We start from the raw sequence: 19,473 nt of genomic DNA, 5'->3' as shown, positions 1-19,473 counted from the left end.
AGACGTGAATGAGTCGGGTGATTCTCCTCTTCCTCCTCCCTCGGTGCTATTTCAGCTCAGTCCCCACGAGCGTGGGTGCAGACGAAAGCTGTGTATAAAATTAAAAAAGCATGGCATTATTTAAGCTGAGAGGCCCTTCAAATCATGTTTGTACAGCAGCCCAGCAGAGTTTTGCGTGCTCAGCACTTCTGAACACCGCAGGGTTTTTCGCCTATATAGCATTTTTGGAGAAAATGAATGGAGGAATCAACATGTTCTCATTCAGCTATAGATTTTTGATTGGTCTGTACTTAAGCTAATAACATAACTATTTATTTGGTATAAATAAGATATTCTCAACTGAAGATTGCTTCGGAGTCTTGAAAAAAATACTGTGGAAAATAATTCAATTGCAGTTGAAAAATTGAAAAATTTTGAATTTTTCAACTGCTTGATGTAAGTTATTGAACACTTCTGTATTTGCTGTAACTGCAGCAAAAGCTTCTGGAAAACCATGAGCATAAAGAAACACTAAAGAAAAAAAAAGGACACATGTCAGAGAGTCAGAATGGTCAGAAGGGACCTTAAAGATCATCTTGTTACAACCCTGTTCTGTGGGCAGGGACCTTTCACTAGCCCAGGTTGCTCCAAGCCTCGTCCAACCTGGCCTTGGACACTTCCAGGGATGGAGCAGCCACAGCTTCTCTGGGAAATCCATGCCAGGGCCTCCCCACCCTCACAGGGTAGTTTTTTCCTCATATCTCATCAAAACCTACTCTATTTCTATTTCAAGCCATTCCCCCTTGTAAAAAGTCTCTCTCCATGTTTCTTGTCAGGTATTGAAAGGCCACAGCCAGGTCACCCCAAAACCTTCTCTTCTCCAGGCTGAACAATTCCAATTCTCTCAGCCTTTCCTTAGGAGAGCTGCTCCATCCCTCTGATCATCTCAGTGGCCTCCTCTGGACCTGTTCCAAGAGGTCCCTGTCCTTGCTGTGCTGGGACCCCAGAGCTGGATGCACGACTCCAGCTGGGTCTCACCAGAGCGGAGCAGAGGGGCTGAACCAGCAGGTTCCAGGTGACAAAAGCAATGCAGAAACAGGTCCCTGCTCCAGGCCCTGCCTCACAGAGTGTCATTCTGGGCACGTCCTGTCAGGATTAGATGAAATTTCATACAAGAATTTGCTTACTCCTTCAGAATTCAGTTTAGGAAACAGAGCTGTCAGCTCCACTATTCTCAGATCACCTGCACGCAATAAAATTCATGAGGCACTGCTGGTTGGAGAGCTGTGTTATAAAAAGCCTTTCCTGCAAGATTTTTTCCCCCACATTTCCCATTGATTAGGAGTTTTGCATGTGGAGTACTTAAAGGAACAGGCTTCAGCTGCCAGTGCCAAAATCTGTTTTTAAGTTGTTCCGCTCTCCCTCAGATTGCTGAGTAAGGGCTGGAAGAAAAAAGAATAGCAGTGAGATAGGCCAGGGACTGAGGGGAAATTTCAACAGAGAAAGGAAAAGGAGAAGGAAGGAAGAGCAGATAAATCAAAAGTTGCTGAAAAGTAGAGGAAAGTGCAAAGAGCAGCCCGTGCAATGTCGGGGAAAGGAGAATCCAATGTTTAGATCCACGGCTTAACCAAAGGACTGGAAAAGTGCAAACAGGAAAAAGGGCGACTGCAGAAATTGCACATTCCAGCAGTACAGACAACGGTGGGAGCGGTGAAACAAAAGCAACACAGACCTCATACACACCCCTGGAAGTGCCATGGAACACTGGAGCCAGCTGGGACCACGGGTGGACCAGCAGCTATGTCACATTTGGGAAAACACACGGTTGTGATGGCAGGAAACAGCAGTCTGTGTTCACTCCAGAGTCAGTGCTGGTGCTGGCCGGGAAGTCAGGGGCTGGTCAGCTACCACGATGTCATGAGGGGAAAAAATTGCTGCCCCAAGTGCCAGTCATCGTTTCCACTCCTGGGAGCTGCCTTCCCTGGGAGGGACCCGCTCAGCCGGGGAGCTGCAGTGGAGTTCGGATGCCATCGTGTGACTCCCTGGGACATTACACAGCTGGCCTGCCTGCCCCAGCCTCCCAAACCCTGCCCGCAAGAGCTTTCAAAACATCCACGATGCTGCAAATTAGACAAAGTCTAATTTAAATGCCAGGTACACTACCTGCTCTGCCCCCCCCCCCTTTTTTTTTTTCTTAATGCTGGCATTGTCTGTTTTGATGATTGATTGAAAGCATTGGGATAAAGAAAGAAATCCTACTCAAAATGAAAGGACAAGCCATTTCCTAAGAACTTTTCCCTCTGAAAATGTCACCTAAAGATGGTAACCGAGGCAAATTCCAAGTTCTCTGAGCCACTCCGAAGAAACTATATAATTATATATATATAAATATATATATAAACACACATGGTGACAGAAGTCACACTGCATGTATCCACTCTGAATGTACAATATATATATATATATATATAAATAGATATGTATATGTATATGTATATATATAAATACACATGGTGGCAGAAGTCACACTTCATATATTCTTTGCATTCCTCATCAGCCTGAGGTGCCCGGGACAGAATGCGATGCTTTAATCGATAATGTGTGGTCACGTCTCTCAGGTCAGTCATGTTTGTAACCAACATGAAGGGAGGAGAGTTTTACCAGTTCAGAAACCACTGAAAAATCACGCTAAGAGGCCAGGACCGCGCACCGTGACCCCTCAGATCACTGTCCCCGTGTGTCCGGCTGCACCGGGAGGTCACCGGACCTTTAAGGCTTCTCAAGGGGCAGGCAGAGATGTCACGACACGGCTACTATCATCTTGTACCTCAGGAAAAATGTTATTTAAAGCCCACAAAGGTCACGGTGGGATAAAACAGCGCTCGGAAGCCGCCCGGCCACAGCCGCTCTCGGGCCGCCATCCCACCCGGCTGATGTGGCGCTGCCGCCGGGCCCTACCACACGGCCCCGCCGCCGCGGGGGGGGCGCTGACCCGCCGCCCTCGCCGCGCCCCGGCACAACCGCGTCGATGTCAGCGAAGCACCGCGCGTCTCCCCCTCTACACCAGCTTGGTAGCGCCCGCGCGCGCGCCGACTGCCATCGGGCGAAGCCATGGTGAAAGATTGTAGGGGGGGCGGTAGGGTGAGTGTCGTGCCAGTGCGCTGTCCTTTCACCGTGGCATTGTCCTGTCACCGGCTGCCCAGCGCTGGGCAGCGACGTGTGCTGAGGGAGGAGGTTTCACTGGGCGTCAGCGCAGTTAAATGTAGCGGCGCCCCCCAAGAAATGGTTCGGCCGGACCCCACCTCAGTAGAGTGGAAGGCGGCGCCATCTTGGGTTCAACCACAGCAGTCAGCAATAGGGGTGGAAGGCGTGCAGTGAGGTGAGAAGGTTACGAAGCCGCCGCTGGCGGAGCAAGCCGAGGCTGACAAAGGCGCCGAAATCGCCTGTGTGCGGCTGGGAGAGGAGGCGGCGGCGGGCGGGAGCGGTGGCGAGGACAACGATCCCCCTCTCGCCCTGCGCGCGTTGGTAGGCGCCGGCGCGCGCGGGCCGCTGGGCCTGGCGCACATGGCCCGGCCGTAGGAGCCGCCCCGCCCCTCCCCCGCCTTTCCCCGCCGCGCTCCGGACGGGACCGGCACCGGCACCGAGAGCCCGCAGCGAGCACACGGTACCGGGCACCGCACCGACACCCGCACACCGACACCCGGGCACCGCACGCGGGCCGGGCAGCGCCGCCGCCCCATGCAGGACACCGAGGAGAGCCCCGCGGCCGCCGCGCCGCCCGGCGCGCAGGGCCCCGCCGAGGAGCCCGAGCACACGGACGCGCCCCCGCCGCCCGCGGAGCCGCCGCAGCAGCAGGAGCAGGAGGAGGACGAGAAGGAAGATGAGGAGCAGGAAGGGGGAGGCGAGTCCCAGGCGCCGCCGGGGCCCCCCGAGCCGGCGCCGCCCGCCGCCGCCGCGGAGCCCGAGCAGCCGCCCGAGCCGCAGCCGCCGTCCGGGCAGCAGAGCCCCGTGAAGGCCGAGCCCGAGCCCGGCTCTGAGGCCGAGCCCGCGGCGGAGCCCAAGTCCGAGGCGGCGGCCGAGGCCGAGCCCGGCGCGGCGCAGGAGAACGGGGAGGCCGCGCCCGCCGCCCCGGCCGAGCCCGAGGATGAGATTTCCTTCAGCGACCCCGAGGACTTCGTGGACGACATCAGCGACGAAGGTGCGGGACGGGAGGAGCCGGGGGAGCCCCCGGGGAGCCGGGGCCGGGCCGGGGAGCGCTGTGGCCCGAGCCCCCGGCCCTGCTGCGGGGCAGCCGCACACCCCGCATCGGAGCTGTGCTTCGTAAATCATCTTCTTCCTGAGTTATCTCTGCCCCAAACAACGCTGCCGCTCTAAAAGCTGCTGTCAAAGTGGCTCTAAAACCGCTGTTACACTTCAAGTGTGGGCTGCCTCTGAGTGGAATCCCCAGCTCGTCTCTTCCTTTTGCCTCCATGAGTCAAACTCTGTTGTAGAAGCAGGAGTTTTAAATGGTTGATGTGGTGGTTACAAATTATGGTTCAGGGTTCTTGTTTTTTCCATGGACTCAGAATGAAATCTGTAGGTAAACAGGGTTTCAGGAGAGTTGCTGCTCGTGAAGATGTGATGTAGGTGCTTTGTGGCAAGAAAATAAGGAAAAATCGTTTCTGGGAGTTAAAAATGTCAACCCAGGCTCTTTTAAAAGTAGTGGATATTGACTGCCTTAAAATGGCCAAGCTGTTGTGTAACTGCACAGACAATAAATGTTACACATGGACTTGTAATACAAAATTTGGAACTCTAATTTAGTGTTTTTCAGATGAGTCTTTCTAGATAAATTTTCTTAGCTTTTGAATAGGAAAAGTACTTGTTTCCCCATTATTTGTTCAGTATTTGTGTTATTTTAGGGTCTTTAGTGTCTGTTACATGTATCAAAAGTGGAAGGATGTTTCTAAAGCACAGGATTGTAAATCAGCCAGTTATCTCAACTGGCAGTGGAATACAGGTGATACAGGTGCATTCTTCTGTTCCAGTCCTTTGTTTAGTTTATTAAATCAGCAGCCAAATATCCTAGATTAAGGAAGTGTTTGCTGTTCCCAGTTTAGCAGTGTGCATGACAGCTCTTTGAACTTTTACATTTGTTTCTTAAAGAGGCTTTGGCAAAATTGCCTTGGAGTTGGATTATTTTTGTTGAGTGCCTGCTTAATGCACTTTGTGTACTTGTAGGATTGTTATGTTCAGTTCCTTCTTGGAAACTGGGCACATTTTCCATCCCCACCTATTTTCATCCTAATTAATTTGGTTAACTTCTCAGCTGTCTGAAATCCAGTGTTAGTGGCTGAATTACAGGGATTCAGTTTAGTCACTCTTGCTGGTCTGGCTTTCCATCTGTGTGCATTGCTAGTTGAGCTTCCTTATTCCTTTCCCATTACTCTGGTGCCTCCCCAAAGTGCAAAGCAGCCCAGTGTGACCAAGCCAGGGCTCTTGCAATGCTGTGATAACTCAGATGCTCAGGAGCACATGTGAGATGGACCAGCTGTAGCACTGGAACACCTCAGATCCTTTGCTGCCTCTCCTTTTCCCCGGGAGGTGTTGGCATGGAGGAGCAGCTGGTGTGAGTTAAAGCAGAAGGGATGTATTGGACACCCACTGAGGTACCAGTGAGGCTTTAGTTCAGATAATGACAGTGGTCCTTAAAATGCTGCCAGCTGAAGATAGCCCTGCACCCACCACACCCTGCTTCCCTTCTGGCTGCAGCAGGAGCTGGCTGAACCAGCTTCTTGCTCTTTGAAGATTCCTTTGTTCACAATTTGGAATTTAAGGGCACAGTGTGGGAATTTGGCTTCAGTCTGTTACAGTTTTGATTCAATACAGGGTGTTGCATTCCTGCTCAGGAATCTAAACATGCATTCCTTGGCCTACAAAGTCTTTTTTGAGAAGTGGCTGTGAAAAAAATGCTTAAAGGAACCTTAAAAATTACCCTTTTGTGTTTTACTTTGGTTTTCTCCTTTTGCTAATAGACTCCTATGGAAATGTCCTTGTGGGGCACGCTTTCATTTTATGTACTTTAAATTGTTATTTGTAGTTCCTGCATGCACATGGAGATAATATTTTTGAGTGATAAATATTACAAACAACAGCATTTTGTGGATGCTAACTAATCTTGGTGGTAATGAGCTAAATATTTGTGATTTATGTTGCCCCACATCAATGGGAAGCTTCATGTGTAATAACCTGTTGAAGCTTAAAGTTGTAGAAAACAACTTTTTAGTAATTTGAATTTCAAAGTAAGCATGTTTCTCACATTTCTTCATTGCTGAAGATCTTTCCAGTGATGTTTCTGGGCAGAAAAATTTCTTGAATTACTACAAAACCATAAAAAATCGAATGTCTTCAAAATATCAGCATATACAACACCTTTTTTAGTTTGTTCTCATAGTTTAAGTCTTTCTGCATGTGTTTGGATTTTTTTTCCTAGTCTGTGCATGCTGTAGATAGTCTGACTCTCCAAATTTGATCTAATTCAAAGGTATGGTGGTGTGAACTTATTTTCTCTGTAGTCTTCTACTTTTGTAGTGATCTTCACATAATCTTAAAGCTTACTGCAGATATTCAGGAATTAATATGTTCAAAGACTATCCAGTGTGAAAAGATGTGTGCTTGTCTCCACAAAGCTTAAATATGGCTTTCAGTGTCTTGCCTTAGACCTTTGTTTTTGTGCTTAATTAAGGGTTTAGAAGGAGTGTGAGTTCTTAATTACAGTGATGCTGAGACATGCAGAGCTTCCAGTATGGTGGATAGTTTTGAATTATGCTAAAACTTGTGTAATTTGGGAGGGAGGTACAGGTTACATTTATTTTTATCAAAGTCATCTGGTTATAATTTGAGCAGCAGGACTGGTCAGAGGTCAGGTAGCAAACCATGCATTTCTCTGTGCTATTGTCAGTTTTGGGGACTTTGTGAGTCAGTTCCATCTCCTCAAAAATACTGATAGAGCAGGTGTTGACAACCTCAGTGTGTAAAGTATGTTTTTAAGAGAGACTTTAAGAGTTGGGTGCTTAAAGTTTGCCATGAAATCACATAAATCTTTCACTTAGGGTGTGCTGTTGGGGTGTTGTTCAGTTCTTTTTCTGACAGAACGTTAATTCACTACCAAGTTTCTTAAGTGATTCTTGAAATTTCTTGAAATTTGAAGTCTCCGTTTTCTTACTCTCAATATTCTTTTCATCTTTGTTTTCCCTCCTTCATGATGTGAGCAGTGCCTTAGTTTCCTGTCTGTGCTGTCTTTGCAGAACTGCTTGGTGACATCCTGAAAGATCAGCCCCAGGAGGCAGATGGAATAGACTCAGTGATTGTTGTGGATAATGTGCCCCAGGTTGGACCAGACCGACTGGAGAAACTGAAGAATGTCATCCACAAAATATTCTCCAAGTTTGGGAAAATTATCAATGAATTTTATCCAGAAGCAGATGGAAAAACAAAAGGGTAAGTCTAACTGGAAAAAGGACTGAAACACAGCTCTGGCTTATCTTTGGTTGTTAGTGTCAATACTTTGTGGCCAGTTTTTATAGTGACCTCGTAGTTGTTATCATCACCTTCTTCTACCTCAGCCTGTGCAGTCCTGACATCAGTCTTGGTCACAAACAAGTTCCTGAGGGAACTCAGAAGCTTAATAGTTTAGTAGGCTCCATAGTGGAGGGTGGTGGGGATGAATTTTGGAAACAGTTTAGCTGGGTTTGGAGACAAATTTCTGTGCTACATGGGGAGTTTTTTCTTAGTTTTCTGCTGTTGCAGAAGTTTAAGATCCTCTTGAGCTAAAAACTTAGTAGCAATGGCTGGACTGTTTGTTGCAAAATAGATTGTCAATATCTGTAGCATGTATTCTGAGTTTTGGAGGAATCCATACTTTACAAGGCATGAAAAGAGTTTTCTGGAGTGGAGGGATTGTTGCTTCTGTAAGGTCAACATGAAAATGATTCTGTGTTCATGCCTCTGTTTGAGATGGTGTTCAGGATAGCATTAGTTTTGAGTCTGCTGGGCTGCAAGCTAGCTTGGATTAAGTGGCCAGAAGGAATCTGAGTTCTGTAATTGAAAAACAAGAGTGGTGCTTTGAGATGCCTGTGACAGCACGTTCCAATTCCTAAACATGACCTGTTACTCTTATGGGAGGAGCTGTAGATGTAACCTGCATGTTCCTGTCTCTCACTTGCCTGGTTGTGTTGAGTTTACATTCAGTGTTCTGTCTGGCCCATTTCAGAAAGGATATCAGATTAATTGAGGTCAGGCCTAGAGAGCTAAAAAATGTGTGTGAGCCTGTGGCCAGAATGGGGATTAATTTGCTGTTGACCCTAATTGGTTAAGGACAAGACAAGAAGTTATCTTGTAGATGCTCTGTACTGAATTCTTAATTAATCTCCATTGTTTCTGCTTTATTTTGGGTCTGTTGTGTAGTCAACAATGTCTTCTACTTTGGTTTTCCTTCCTTGCAGGTACATCTTCCTGGAGTACATGTCTCCCTCCCATGCTGTGGATGCTGTGAAGAATGCAGATGGATACAAACTGGATAAGCAGCACACTTTCAGAGTTAACCTCTTCACTGACTTTGATAAGTGAGTGCAGCAATGGTGTGTTTTCTGTAAATTTGGGGATTCTAATCCTGAGTGCCTGCATGGAGTGTAACCAACTAAATTGCTCTTTCAGGTACATGACAATCAGTGATGAGTGGGAAATCCCTGAGAAACAGCCATTTAAGGATTTGGTAAGGAATTTTTGGAAAAGTGGAAAGAATATTCAGCTTAATATTAAATGGCTGCTTCACTGCTGAAATGTCCATATGAAAATAGAAACCATGTGTTAATGTGTTGTAAATAGCAGTGCTGGTCACATGCTGCTGTTCCTTCATGCTCACTATCATGCACTGATGGGAGGAACTCAGTGTTTCTGCTTAAGAGTTACCCAGAGTGTGAAGCTTAATTTACTCTTTATAATTTAAGAGTGAATAATAATTTTGCACAAGTCATTTAAAAATAGATTTTCAAAAACATCTTTTTACATTCTTAATTGCTTGAGGCAAACTTTGGTGTTTGTTACCAGTTGCTTTGTAAATAGGCTGGTGAAAGAAACAATAGTTTGCTTTTTCTTTAAAAAACAAATACCAAATTACTTCCTGTTTCAAATAATTAAACATCGTCAAAACACCTTGAAGCTCCACCTATTTTTGGTGTGCTCTCAGCCTCCAGCATCCAGTAATTGGAGTTGTTTAATTTCACTTCAAAAACTTGTTTGCAGTGGTAAGACCCCAAAGTTGCACTCTCTGGTAAGACCAGCTTCCACCTGCCAGGTGGATGCTAATTTGTGGAACTTGCTGGCTTAGCCTTGGACTCACTGACAGTCTTTTGCTCTCTTTTTCTCAGGGGAATCTCCGATACTGGTTGGAAGACCCTGATTGCAGGGATCAGTACAGTGTGATCTTTGAGTCAGGAGACCGGACCTCCATTTTTTGGAATGACATCAAGGAACCTGTTCAAATTGAGGACAGAGCAGTGAGTGTCCTGGAAGTGCTGAGGGAGGGAGATTGTCAATGTATCTGCAATCTCCCTCTTTTATGATATTGCAGCTTTTTAATTTAAAAAAAAAAAAAAAGCTTTTTCCCATTGCTGAAGTATTTTTTTCTTCCTTGTAAAGTGTGGTGAAATCACATCCTTTAGAATTAGACTTAGTTGCTTTGGTAAGAGAACTGTGAAGTGAACTTTTTTAAGAGTTTGTGGTGGTGTTTGTTTTTTTTTGTAACTGATCTATGATGCCCATTAGTTTCCTTCATCTCTCTGTTGTAGGTGATTCAGAAAGACCTGAGAGTGCAAAGTCAGAGTTTGAGGAGCACTATTCATTCGAGCTGAATATGTGCTTATGTTTGCTGCTTCAGATGACTCCTTGCTTTTGTGCTGACCACAGAGGTGTTAAAGAGGAATAGCTGGTTTGGTAATGGCATAAAAAAGGGAGAGTTAGTCTGCCTGTCTGCTGCAAGCACTGGGCTTGCTGGGAACTGTTAGGACCCAGGAGCATTTTCCTTAATAACCACTGTGCATTTCAGTAGGAGGAAGTTGGCTCTGGGATGGTGAGAATATTTGCTCATCACCATGGTCTCTGGCTGTGGTCTGTATTGCTGAGATCTCCCTAACTTAGCTGAAGGTTGTGTTGTTCAGAAATTCAAAATAGCTACCCTTACTTTTGAGAACAGTATGTTTTGCCAAGGCTGAAAGAAGGAAATCCAGGGTGTTAGGTGGGTTTAACTGTTATTGCACAAAGGATGTCACTGTTCCTGAAAAACCTCTTTGGTGATCCATAAGTTGAACAGGTCTCCATTGTCAATTTTCAACCGGAAGAATAGGTATGTACATTGTGTGCATGAAATAAGACTCCACAGTTATCACACATCCTGAGATCTTCACTTAGTAAAGGGATTTACAAAATGTGCTGCTACAAACCACGCATGAATTCTTTCCCTTTTAGGGACACAGCATGAAAATAAACTATGGTGTGTACTTTTTTTTTTAAATCCAGAGGTGGACAGAGACCTATGTCCGTTGGTCCCCCAAAGGCACCTACCTGGCTACGTTCCACCAGAGGGGCATTGCTCTGTGGGGTGGAGAGAAGTTCAAGCAGATTCAAAGGTTTAGTCACCAAGGAGTGCAGCTCATTGACTTCTCACCCTGTGAAAGGTACAGAGTGTGTTGTTGATTGGGGCTGAGGGGTCAAAAGCATGAGGCATGAACAGAACTCCAAATCTGGAGTGCTGAAATCAATTTCTTAAGATTTTTTTAACATTAAAGAGCTCTGTAGAGAAGGATAAAATAATTTCAGGACTGAGATGCATTTTCATTTGAGTTTTCAAGTAACACATTTGGAAGCAGATGGGTTTTATGCTTTTTGGTTCTAAAGAGATTATTACCTTTCAATGGAGAAGCCCAGCATCCCTGTACTTTGGGTTGGATAAGGTCAATAATTTGTGTTTGGTTGGAAACCAGTGTTATTCTCATGTCAAAACTATATAATAGGTAACAGTGTATTTGGTGAGTTCCCCTCCCTTGTAACATCAATATGGGAGGACTTGCACATAAATCTAGAACCTTTTAAGCCAGAGGGATGCCAGGGAAACTTTCTCCTCCTTTATCATTCTGTTCTTATTTTTCCCTCCCCTGAAAAATCCTATTAGAGAAACTGCTGTTTAAAAGTGCCTGGTATTTAAATACCACTTGAATGAAAGCCTGCTGATACTGACATATTAGATGAAACTTCAAAAATGAATTGGTTTATTTCTTTTATAGGTATTTAGTGACCTTCAGCCCTTTGATGGACACACAGGATGACCCTCAGGCTATCATCATCTGGGATATTCTGACTGGCCAAAAGAAGAGAGGATTCCACTGTGAAAACTCAGCTCACTGGCCTATTTTTAAGTAGGTTGAGAAGCAGAATTAGAGAGTTGTGGTCCCCGACTTCATTTAATAAAAAGGCAGTTCCAATCTAATATTTTTTTTCTTTCTTGCTTAGATGGAGTCATGATGGTAAATTCTTTGCTCGAATGACTTCAGATACCCTCAGCATCTATGAAACACCTGTAAGTTCTTGCCTTTTTTACATAATAATGAGAGTAGAAATACATAAATGTAAGAATGTTACTAACTTGAAAATTCATCCTTTTCTCATTTTAGTCTATGGGTTTGTTGGACAAAAAGAGCTTGAAAATCAATGGGATAAGGTGAGTTTATTCCCTTGGAATCATAACTGTGCTCTTTAGCTGGAATCTTTTAGTCTGGGGATTTGTTATGGCAAGAGCAATCTTAATTTTGCCTGGAGCAAAGAGCTTTACATGTTAAGGTGGTCAAATTAGACAAAGTGGCAAAAAGAAATGGAAAACTCTCCACTTGTTGATGAACACACTTGGTAGCTTCTGTCCTTTGAAATCCTCTTTGTGGTACTGCTTAATCCAGCTTAGGAATTCTGTTCCTTGTCTACAAAACCAGACTGGAATGCAGTTTGTTAGGGACTATCTCCCTAACAAGGTGGTTGTGCTGGCTTAGAGCAGTGTGCTGTGTCTGCACAAGACACATTGACTCCTGTGAGAGTTTTTAAAGTACATCTCTGTAAAGCAGCAAGAAAATTAAGTGTACCCAGGTGCAAGAATATGGTTTCCATGGTAATTTAGTAGGGATTTTTTTTTGGCTCATTTGTTCTTGTATCTTTGGATGTTACTCTGTGTGCAACCCCTGCTTTCTGGTGAGATGTACTGGTGAGACAACATTGGTGATACAGCAAATTTAAACAGCTGCTTAAAAAGCTGTTTAGGTATTGTTATTAAATTGCCCTCAGTTATGTATCTGTGCTTGTCCTTATTACTGAGAGTTGATCTTTGTCTGCAACATTCAGATACTATGAGGAAAGTGGTTTCTGCTTGTAGTATCTAACTGAAAATTAAAATGATATATTTTTAACTTTGTTCCTGTAGAGACTTCTCATGGTCTCCAGGTGGTAACATAATTGCTTTCTGGGTGCCTGAGGACAAAGACATCCCAGCAAGAGTGACTTTGATGCAGCTGCCTTCTAGACAAGAAATTCGGGTGCGGAATTTGTTCAACGTAGTTGATTGTAAACTGCACTGGCAGAAGAACGGGGACTACCTGTGTGTGAAGGTAGACAGGACTCCCAAAGGCACACAGGTACATGGCTTCTGCTCTTACTGGGGAAAGCTGGTTCTGCCTCATGCTTCCATTTCATACAGTACTGTCTTTAAGTAAAGGCAGTGTAAATTATATTATGTCAAAGCTATTTTTTTTTTGTTGGAATTTGAAGCATGTGGAAAGCAAAATGAATGTAATGTTTGCATCCAGGATTTGCTTTGACTTTAGTGGCCTCTTGGTCTCTGAGGTCTGTGCCTCACCTCTTCTCATGATCACAATTAAGCAGCTATTGAACAACATGTAGGTGTCAAGCTGCATCATGTGCCACCTGTTCATCTGTCTTAATTAAATTTTACAAAAGTCTGAAAAAGACAGAAATGCTTTTCTACAATTCTTTATCAGAACAAATTTGGAATGTTTTTGGTAAGGAGGCATATTGTATTTATCTGCTCTCATTAAAGGAATAAACCTTGACTCACTCTCATCCTGTGTCCTAACAGGCTAATTGAGGAGTTGTCCTTCTATGCCTAGTGATAAAATTATTTACTCTGCTGTTTTCGTGCTGGTAATGAGCTGATTTTGGCCTTCACAGGGAGTAGTGACCAACTTTGAAATATTCCGCATGAGAGAGAAACAGGTGCCAGTGGATGTGGTGGAAATGAAAGGTAATGCCAAGTATTTCCTTACTTTTGAGCCTAAACTTTTCTGCAGAGATGCTTGTGTCTGTCTTAGAAATTCTTGTGAACACCTGACATAATTAGGAACGTTACCCTTTGGAAAAGAGCGGGATTTCAGTGTTGCAGAATGTCTCATCTAAAAATGAGAAACCAAAACCTCTGTTGCTGTTCATGCTTGTGACTGACTTGAAAAATGGCAGAACTGAAAGTCTGTTATTAATCAAAATGGTAGGGCTGATAATAGCCATGTATTTTGTAGATGATGGAAGACTTAAAGCTACAGTTAGAAACATTTCCCCTAACTCCCTGCAATTGCCTTATCAACCTGTGTTTTAAAAGAAAGTCTGTTAACTGATGGGTTCTCTCTCTTCAGTATCTTTTGGTTTTCTTTGATAACTAGAAATCAGAGGTTTGTACTGTACTTTAACAGAGTTTTGGCTTCTCTTGTTACAGAAAGCATCATAGCCTTTGCTTGGGAACCAAATGGAAGCAAGTTTGCTGTGTTGCATGGAGAAACTCCACGAATTTCAGTTTCCTTTTACCATGTTAAAAACAATGGGAAAATAGAACTCATAAGTAAGTGAAAAACAAGTGAGAAGTGCAGATAGTAAACATTTTGCACAGTAATAGATGCAATAGACTCAAAATTGCATCTGTTTGTGATGTTTTTTGAGAAATTAGTGGGGTTGATGCTTGTAATTGATGGAATTGGATTGAGATGTTTTTCTGAATTTGCCTTGTTTCTTTTCAGAAACCTTTGACAAACAGCAGGCAAACACGATATTCTGGAGTCCCCAGGGGCAGTTTGTGGTGTTGGCTGGCCTCAGAAGGTGGGTGTTGTACAGGTTACTGAACAATGATTTTAAAAGAGGAAAAGAACTACAGTATCTCACTAAGAAGTGTTTGCAGTCCCTGACAATGCTGATTGCTGTAATCCTGATTGAGCTGTGCAAAACCAAAGGCAGAGCAGAGATGCATCTTCATGATGTATCTTAGTCCTTTGCAGCTTTCACTTCCTATTTTTACCACACCAGATGAAGAATGCATTTTTCAACAGAAAAGTGGATCTTTAGAAACACCTTCCAGCTGTTACTGACAGTGCTGCTTTGTGAAAGAATTATCAGGAAAATTTCACTTTAGAGCAAGTGAAAATTATTGTTGTTAATTGTTCAAGTAATACTTGCTTTTGTGTGCTTTCAAACAAGCACTGCTGTTCATCTTAGAAATCTTATCTTTAATCTCTTCTTTGCTACTATGTCTATACATATGATTGTTAAACTTTGGCTTGCCCAGAACATGTTTTTATAGCGACTTTAACCCATTTATTTGCATTCTTATGGGTCCCTGAACATAGGAACAGAAGTGTCATTCTTATGTGGCATTTTGTTCTTATCCACCGTGTTCCTTTCCAGCCACAGAGACTGGCAGGAACCTGGCTGCTCTCTTGGCTGCTGTGAGACTTTGTTTGCAATGAGGAGTTGTAGAGATGCAGCTTGTGGCGTGTTTTTAAAAGCCCAGGCTGTGCTGGTGTGTAAAGCAATGTCCTGTTTTGCCTGTGCAGCATGAATGGTGCCTTAGCATTTGTTGACACGTCTGACTGCACCATGATGAACATCGCAGAGCACTACACAGCCTCCGACGTGGAGTGGGACCCCACGGGCAGATACATTGTCACCTCTGTGTCTTGGTGGAGCCACAAGGTACTGATGCACCTCTTTTCCCCAGCCCTGCTTGCTCTTCCAGTGCTATTGGAAAGGTTATTGATTAGAAAGAGAAAATGAACACCTGTCACTGGTCAAATGACTTAACCTCCACCATGGTTTTAAACATTATTTCTGAGCACTCCAGTGTTAAATTAAAGCTTATTTTGGCTGACCTGCATTGCTCTTCCAGGTGGACAATGCATATTGGTTATGGACCTTCCAAGGCCGTCTGCTTCAGAAAAACAACAAAGACAGGTTCTGTCAGCTGCTCTGGAGACCACGACCAGCCACCCTGCTCAGCGAGGATCAGATAAAGGTAGGGTGCTGACATGGATTTGGTGTATAAAGCATACTTGGTGTGCTCCCTCTTCTTGGGGATGAGGTTTGTTACACAACTGCCTTTTGCCCTGAATGCGTGAATAAACACATTGCTGTGTGGGACCTCACTTCTGGGAATGTCTGCAGATATTAACTGTATTATAAGCTCAAAATAGAAGTGATTACCAGTTGTTCTTACAGTTAAGGTATGATGAAAGGGTATAAAGAAGAGTAAATTGAATTTTGCTCTTCAGACCTTGCTAGTTGTATGTGTACAGAAGTACTTGTGTGATCTATCAGCCAGGAGGCACAAAATTATAGTGAAAGGAAATTGCCTAGCAGAGAGATGTTTTTCAGAAGGGCATAGCCTGCTTAGGCCTACCAAAGGAGTGCTTAGAAAAGATGATGGTTGTAATTGCTAGCCTGAAACTCCAGTTGAAATAAAATTTCCTGTTTCACAGCAAATTAAGAAGGACCTGAAGAAATACTCCAAGATATTTGAGCAGAAGGATCGTCTGAGCCAGTCCAAAGCTTCAAAGGCAAGACACTTTTGAAATATAGATGAAACTCTTGTTGCCTATCCTTAGTTTGTACTGGTGATATATAAGTTGCATTTCCTGTATCACAAGTGTTCATTTGATCCAGATGGTTAGAATTAGTCCAATGGGTAGTTCAGAGAGGTGCTACTGTTAAGAGTCTGGAGAGGAACTTATGTCGCGTTGTTAAGCAAAGGTGATAACATTTTTGAGTTCTTAGCATGTTGCTGCTTTAGCCAGCGTTTAAATTAAGAAAAGCTCTTTCAATTAGCAAAAAGGACATCTCACCTAAATAGCATTCTGATCAGAGAAGAGAATCTTTTTTCTTTTAAGTCAGTAGAAGTTGTTTATGAGAACAACTTTTGCCTCACTCAGGAATGCCTGGGGTGTTCAGGGGGAGGTTGAAGGGCCCTGGGGTGGGTTTGGTTCAGGGGGAGGTTGAAGAGCCCTGGGGTGGGTTTGGTTCAGGGGGAGGTTGAAGAGCCCTGGGGTGGGTGTGGTTCAGGAGGAGGTTGAAGAGCCCTGGGGTGGGTTTGGTTCAGGGGGAGGTTGAAGAGCCCTGGGGTGGGTTTGGTTCAGGGGGAGGTTGAAGAGCCCTGGGGTGGGTTTGGTTCAGAGGGAGGTTGAAGAGCCCTCTGTGCCCTGCAGGAGCTGGTGGAGCGGCGGCGCACGATGATGGAGGAGTTCAGGAAGTACCGCAAGATGGCACAAGAGCTGTACATGGAGCAGCGCAACGAGCGCCTGGAGCTGCGCGGGGGTGAGACAGACGGGGCTGGGCAGAGCCACAGCAACTCCTCCTTCAGAAGGGGATGGGCCCCTCAGCCCCTTCTCTTCTCCCTCTGCTTCCTGCTAAAGCCAGTCCTGTGTTCTCTGGAGGTTTTTGTACTTTTATCCTGAATCGTGGCAGGATTTAAGGGGGGGAAAAATGCATTGGTTTGACCCTGGGGTAAAACTGGAGTAGGAGACAGTAATGCCTTGGATGTCACTGATTAGGATTTAAAGCACCTCTTGTTTCACTGCTGGTCTAAGAGCTTTCTGCCAAGAGCATCACATCATTCCATTGCTGCCTCATTTGTTGTGTTCAGTGTTGATGTTTTCTCCATTGCAGGGGTAGACACAGATGAGCTGGACAGCAATGTTGATGACTGGGAGGAGGAGACTGTGGAATTTTTTATCAATGAAGAAATTATTACCCTTGCAGAACCAGAGTAATTAATAAAACTGTGGTAAGATAACATAACTCTGACAGAAACTCTCTGTCAACTATTGCTATAGAGTTGATAATTTGCTTTAGGAAGTTAGGTCTGTCTGTTGCACTGGTGAATGTGGTGTTCCCTGAGTTGGTTTATGTTTTTTCTGTGGCTAGGAAAGATAAGTTTTTTTAAAAAGTAATTGCAGACAGTCAGATTTGTGAGTTGTACTGAGCAGAATACTCTGTAAATCCTGTCTTGCCACAGAGATCAAACCCACACCAGAGTCAGGGTCAGCCTGTGAACACAGGGTAGCAAACCCTGTAAGTTCTGTCAGTAGGAGGAATTGTAGTTGGTATGAGATCGGAATTTTGCCTTTTGGAAGATTTGTATGTTAGTCCAAGACTGGACAGAGTTTAAATACTGTATTAAAGATGATGCAGCACTGAGTATATGTCAGTGGGCTGATAAAACTTTGAGATAATGTTTAAATATCTGCATGAACTCAGTTATTGTTTTCTAGAAAAATTGGATAGAGATCACGTGGTAGCAGATTTTTGTGTACTGATTGGCATGGCTTGGTGGGAAATCTTGTATTTAATTCAGTGTTTTCCCAGCTCCTTCTTGTGAGTTCTTATGTTTTATGTTGGCAATGGAGGCTACTTCCAGCCCCTGTTGTAGCAAATGTCCTTCAGTGAGCTTGACATTGTATTGAGGAGGAAAGACACTTTCACAGACACTGACAGGATTTAAAGCTTCCACTGGGTTCCTGCTCTGTCATGTTTAGGATCTCACTTAAGGAAGAGGAAGGGGAGACTGGAAATGCAGCTGTAAGTCACTCTCAGTTCTTCAGCCTCCAAAGAGCTCAGGTGCAACATGTGCCTCTTGGAGCTGTAGAAAAATAATAGCTTGATGCCTTTGACTATATTTGGGTCTGGTTTATGTGTTCCATACATGGGAGATCTTTTTCTGGAAGGAAGAGGGAGAGAAGCTGCTTACTGTATGGATTTAAACCACATGAGTTTAGGAGGAGGTGAAACACAAGCTGGTGTAGCCTTCACCAGCTGAGCTTCTGAGGTTGAGCTGTTTGTATAAAAGCACAGTAACGAACTCATCTCTCTTTTCTCTTTTTCTGCAGCTCCACCAGATCTTGTGCTGAAAAGAAGTTTGTTTGTTTTCCAAAAGCCTATATCAACTTTGGAATTCTTAATCCATATTCTTGCACTCTGGAAGGGTGGATGCACCAGATTTTCTCCATTCTGACACATTGTAGTGCCTTTAAGTCTTGCTGCCTGCTGCAGTGAGATACTGGAAAGGCGCTGCTTTTAAATTTATATTTTTTTTTCTAGAGTTTGATTATTATTTTTTTTTCTTTTTAAATCCACTACTACCAGTATTTACTTCCCAACTCCTGTGCAGTCCTTGCCAGCTGGCAGTTTTTGCCTCGTGCCAGTGAGGTGAGATTCACCAGTGCACCCCTGTCTCTCACACACAATGTTTGGGTTCCAGGACTCTCTCTGTGTCCCCAGGGCATGGACAGGTGTTCGTTTGGGTTGGGGCAAAGTCACCAGAGCCATTTTCTGTATGATGTGTTTTAGTGTGCTGAAGCAGCACTACAGTGGGCTATACCCTCCTCCTTTCAGATTGTGAAAGGATGTCTCCCTCAAAGAGCTGAATATGGAAATAAAAGCAGACCTATACTAAAACCAGGCTGGCTGTGTGTTGTTTGTAGGGAATCTTTCCCTGGATGATCAAAGTCAAGCATCACCCAGCAATAAGTGTGTTTGCTGGATTGGCTAATGGTTCCTTGGGATTTTTTTCAGATCTTTGTTCCTCATGGCCCTTCTGGCTTTGTGTTGTGCTTGCTTGGTTTTTTACAATATGGCACAGCTCATTGAGCTCTCACCTTGATCCGGTTATGGTGGTGGAGTGACTGGATTCTTAACTGATAAAAGCCTCAGGAATTGCTGGGTTAGTGTATCTTGCTAGTGAAAACTGCAGGCTCTGTGCACATGCTTTTTTCCCCTCTTACAGTACCTGTTTCATTTCCAAAGCCCTCCAAGCTCAGGATGGAGAACATGCCTCATTTATCAACGAGACTGGAAAGTAATACTTTCTAGAAAAGCTTAGAGCACAACTAAGTTCTCTGGTGATCAGGGAATGGTTTGGGTTGAAAAGGATGTTAAAGCCCATCTTGTTCCACCCCCTGCCATGGGCAGGGACACCTTCCCCTATCCCAGGTTGCTCCAAGCCCCATCCAGCCTGGCCTTGGACTCCTCCAGGGCTGGGGCAGCCACAGCTTCTCTGGGCCCCCTGTGCCAGGGCCTCCCCAACCTTCATGGTAAAGAATGATGGCTTGACCTTGCCTAGCAGGAATCATTGATATGATCCTTTTGTTG

The 19,473-nt window shown here is 44.4% G+C and overlaps 1 protein-coding gene across 1 annotated transcript; it reads left to right on the top strand.

The window, feature by feature from the left end:
- Positions 1-3,568: 3,568 nt before the first annotated feature.
- Positions 3,569-18,774, top strand: EIF3B (eukaryotic translation initiation factor 3 subunit B). The gene is made up of 19 exons (XM_084216732.1): positions 3,569-4,177; positions 7,266-7,458; positions 8,463-8,582; positions 8,674-8,731; positions 9,387-9,515; positions 10,534-10,691; positions 11,298-11,429; positions 11,524-11,590; positions 11,685-11,731; positions 12,479-12,689; positions 13,243-13,315; positions 13,781-13,903; positions 14,079-14,157; positions 14,889-15,027; positions 15,221-15,346; positions 15,810-15,887; positions 16,533-16,641; positions 16,993-17,110; positions 18,213-18,774. Exons 1-18 carry the CDS (start codon positions 3,718-3,720, stop codon positions 17,094-17,096), a joined length of 2,406 nt encoding a protein of 801 aa, XP_084072858.1. The 5' UTR covers positions 3,569-3,717; the 3' UTR covers positions 17,097-17,110; positions 18,213-18,774.
- Positions 18,775-19,473: the final 699 nt, after the last annotated feature.

The sequence above is a fragment of the Fringilla coelebs genome (assembly GCF_963513975.1).
Source record: "Fringilla coelebs genome assembly, chromosome: 16".
NCBI lineage: Eukaryota > Metazoa > Chordata > Aves > Passeriformes > Fringillidae > Fringilla > Fringilla coelebs.
Note: the sequence above shows the minus strand (reverse complement) of the source record. Positions and strands in the feature narration are given on the sequence as shown.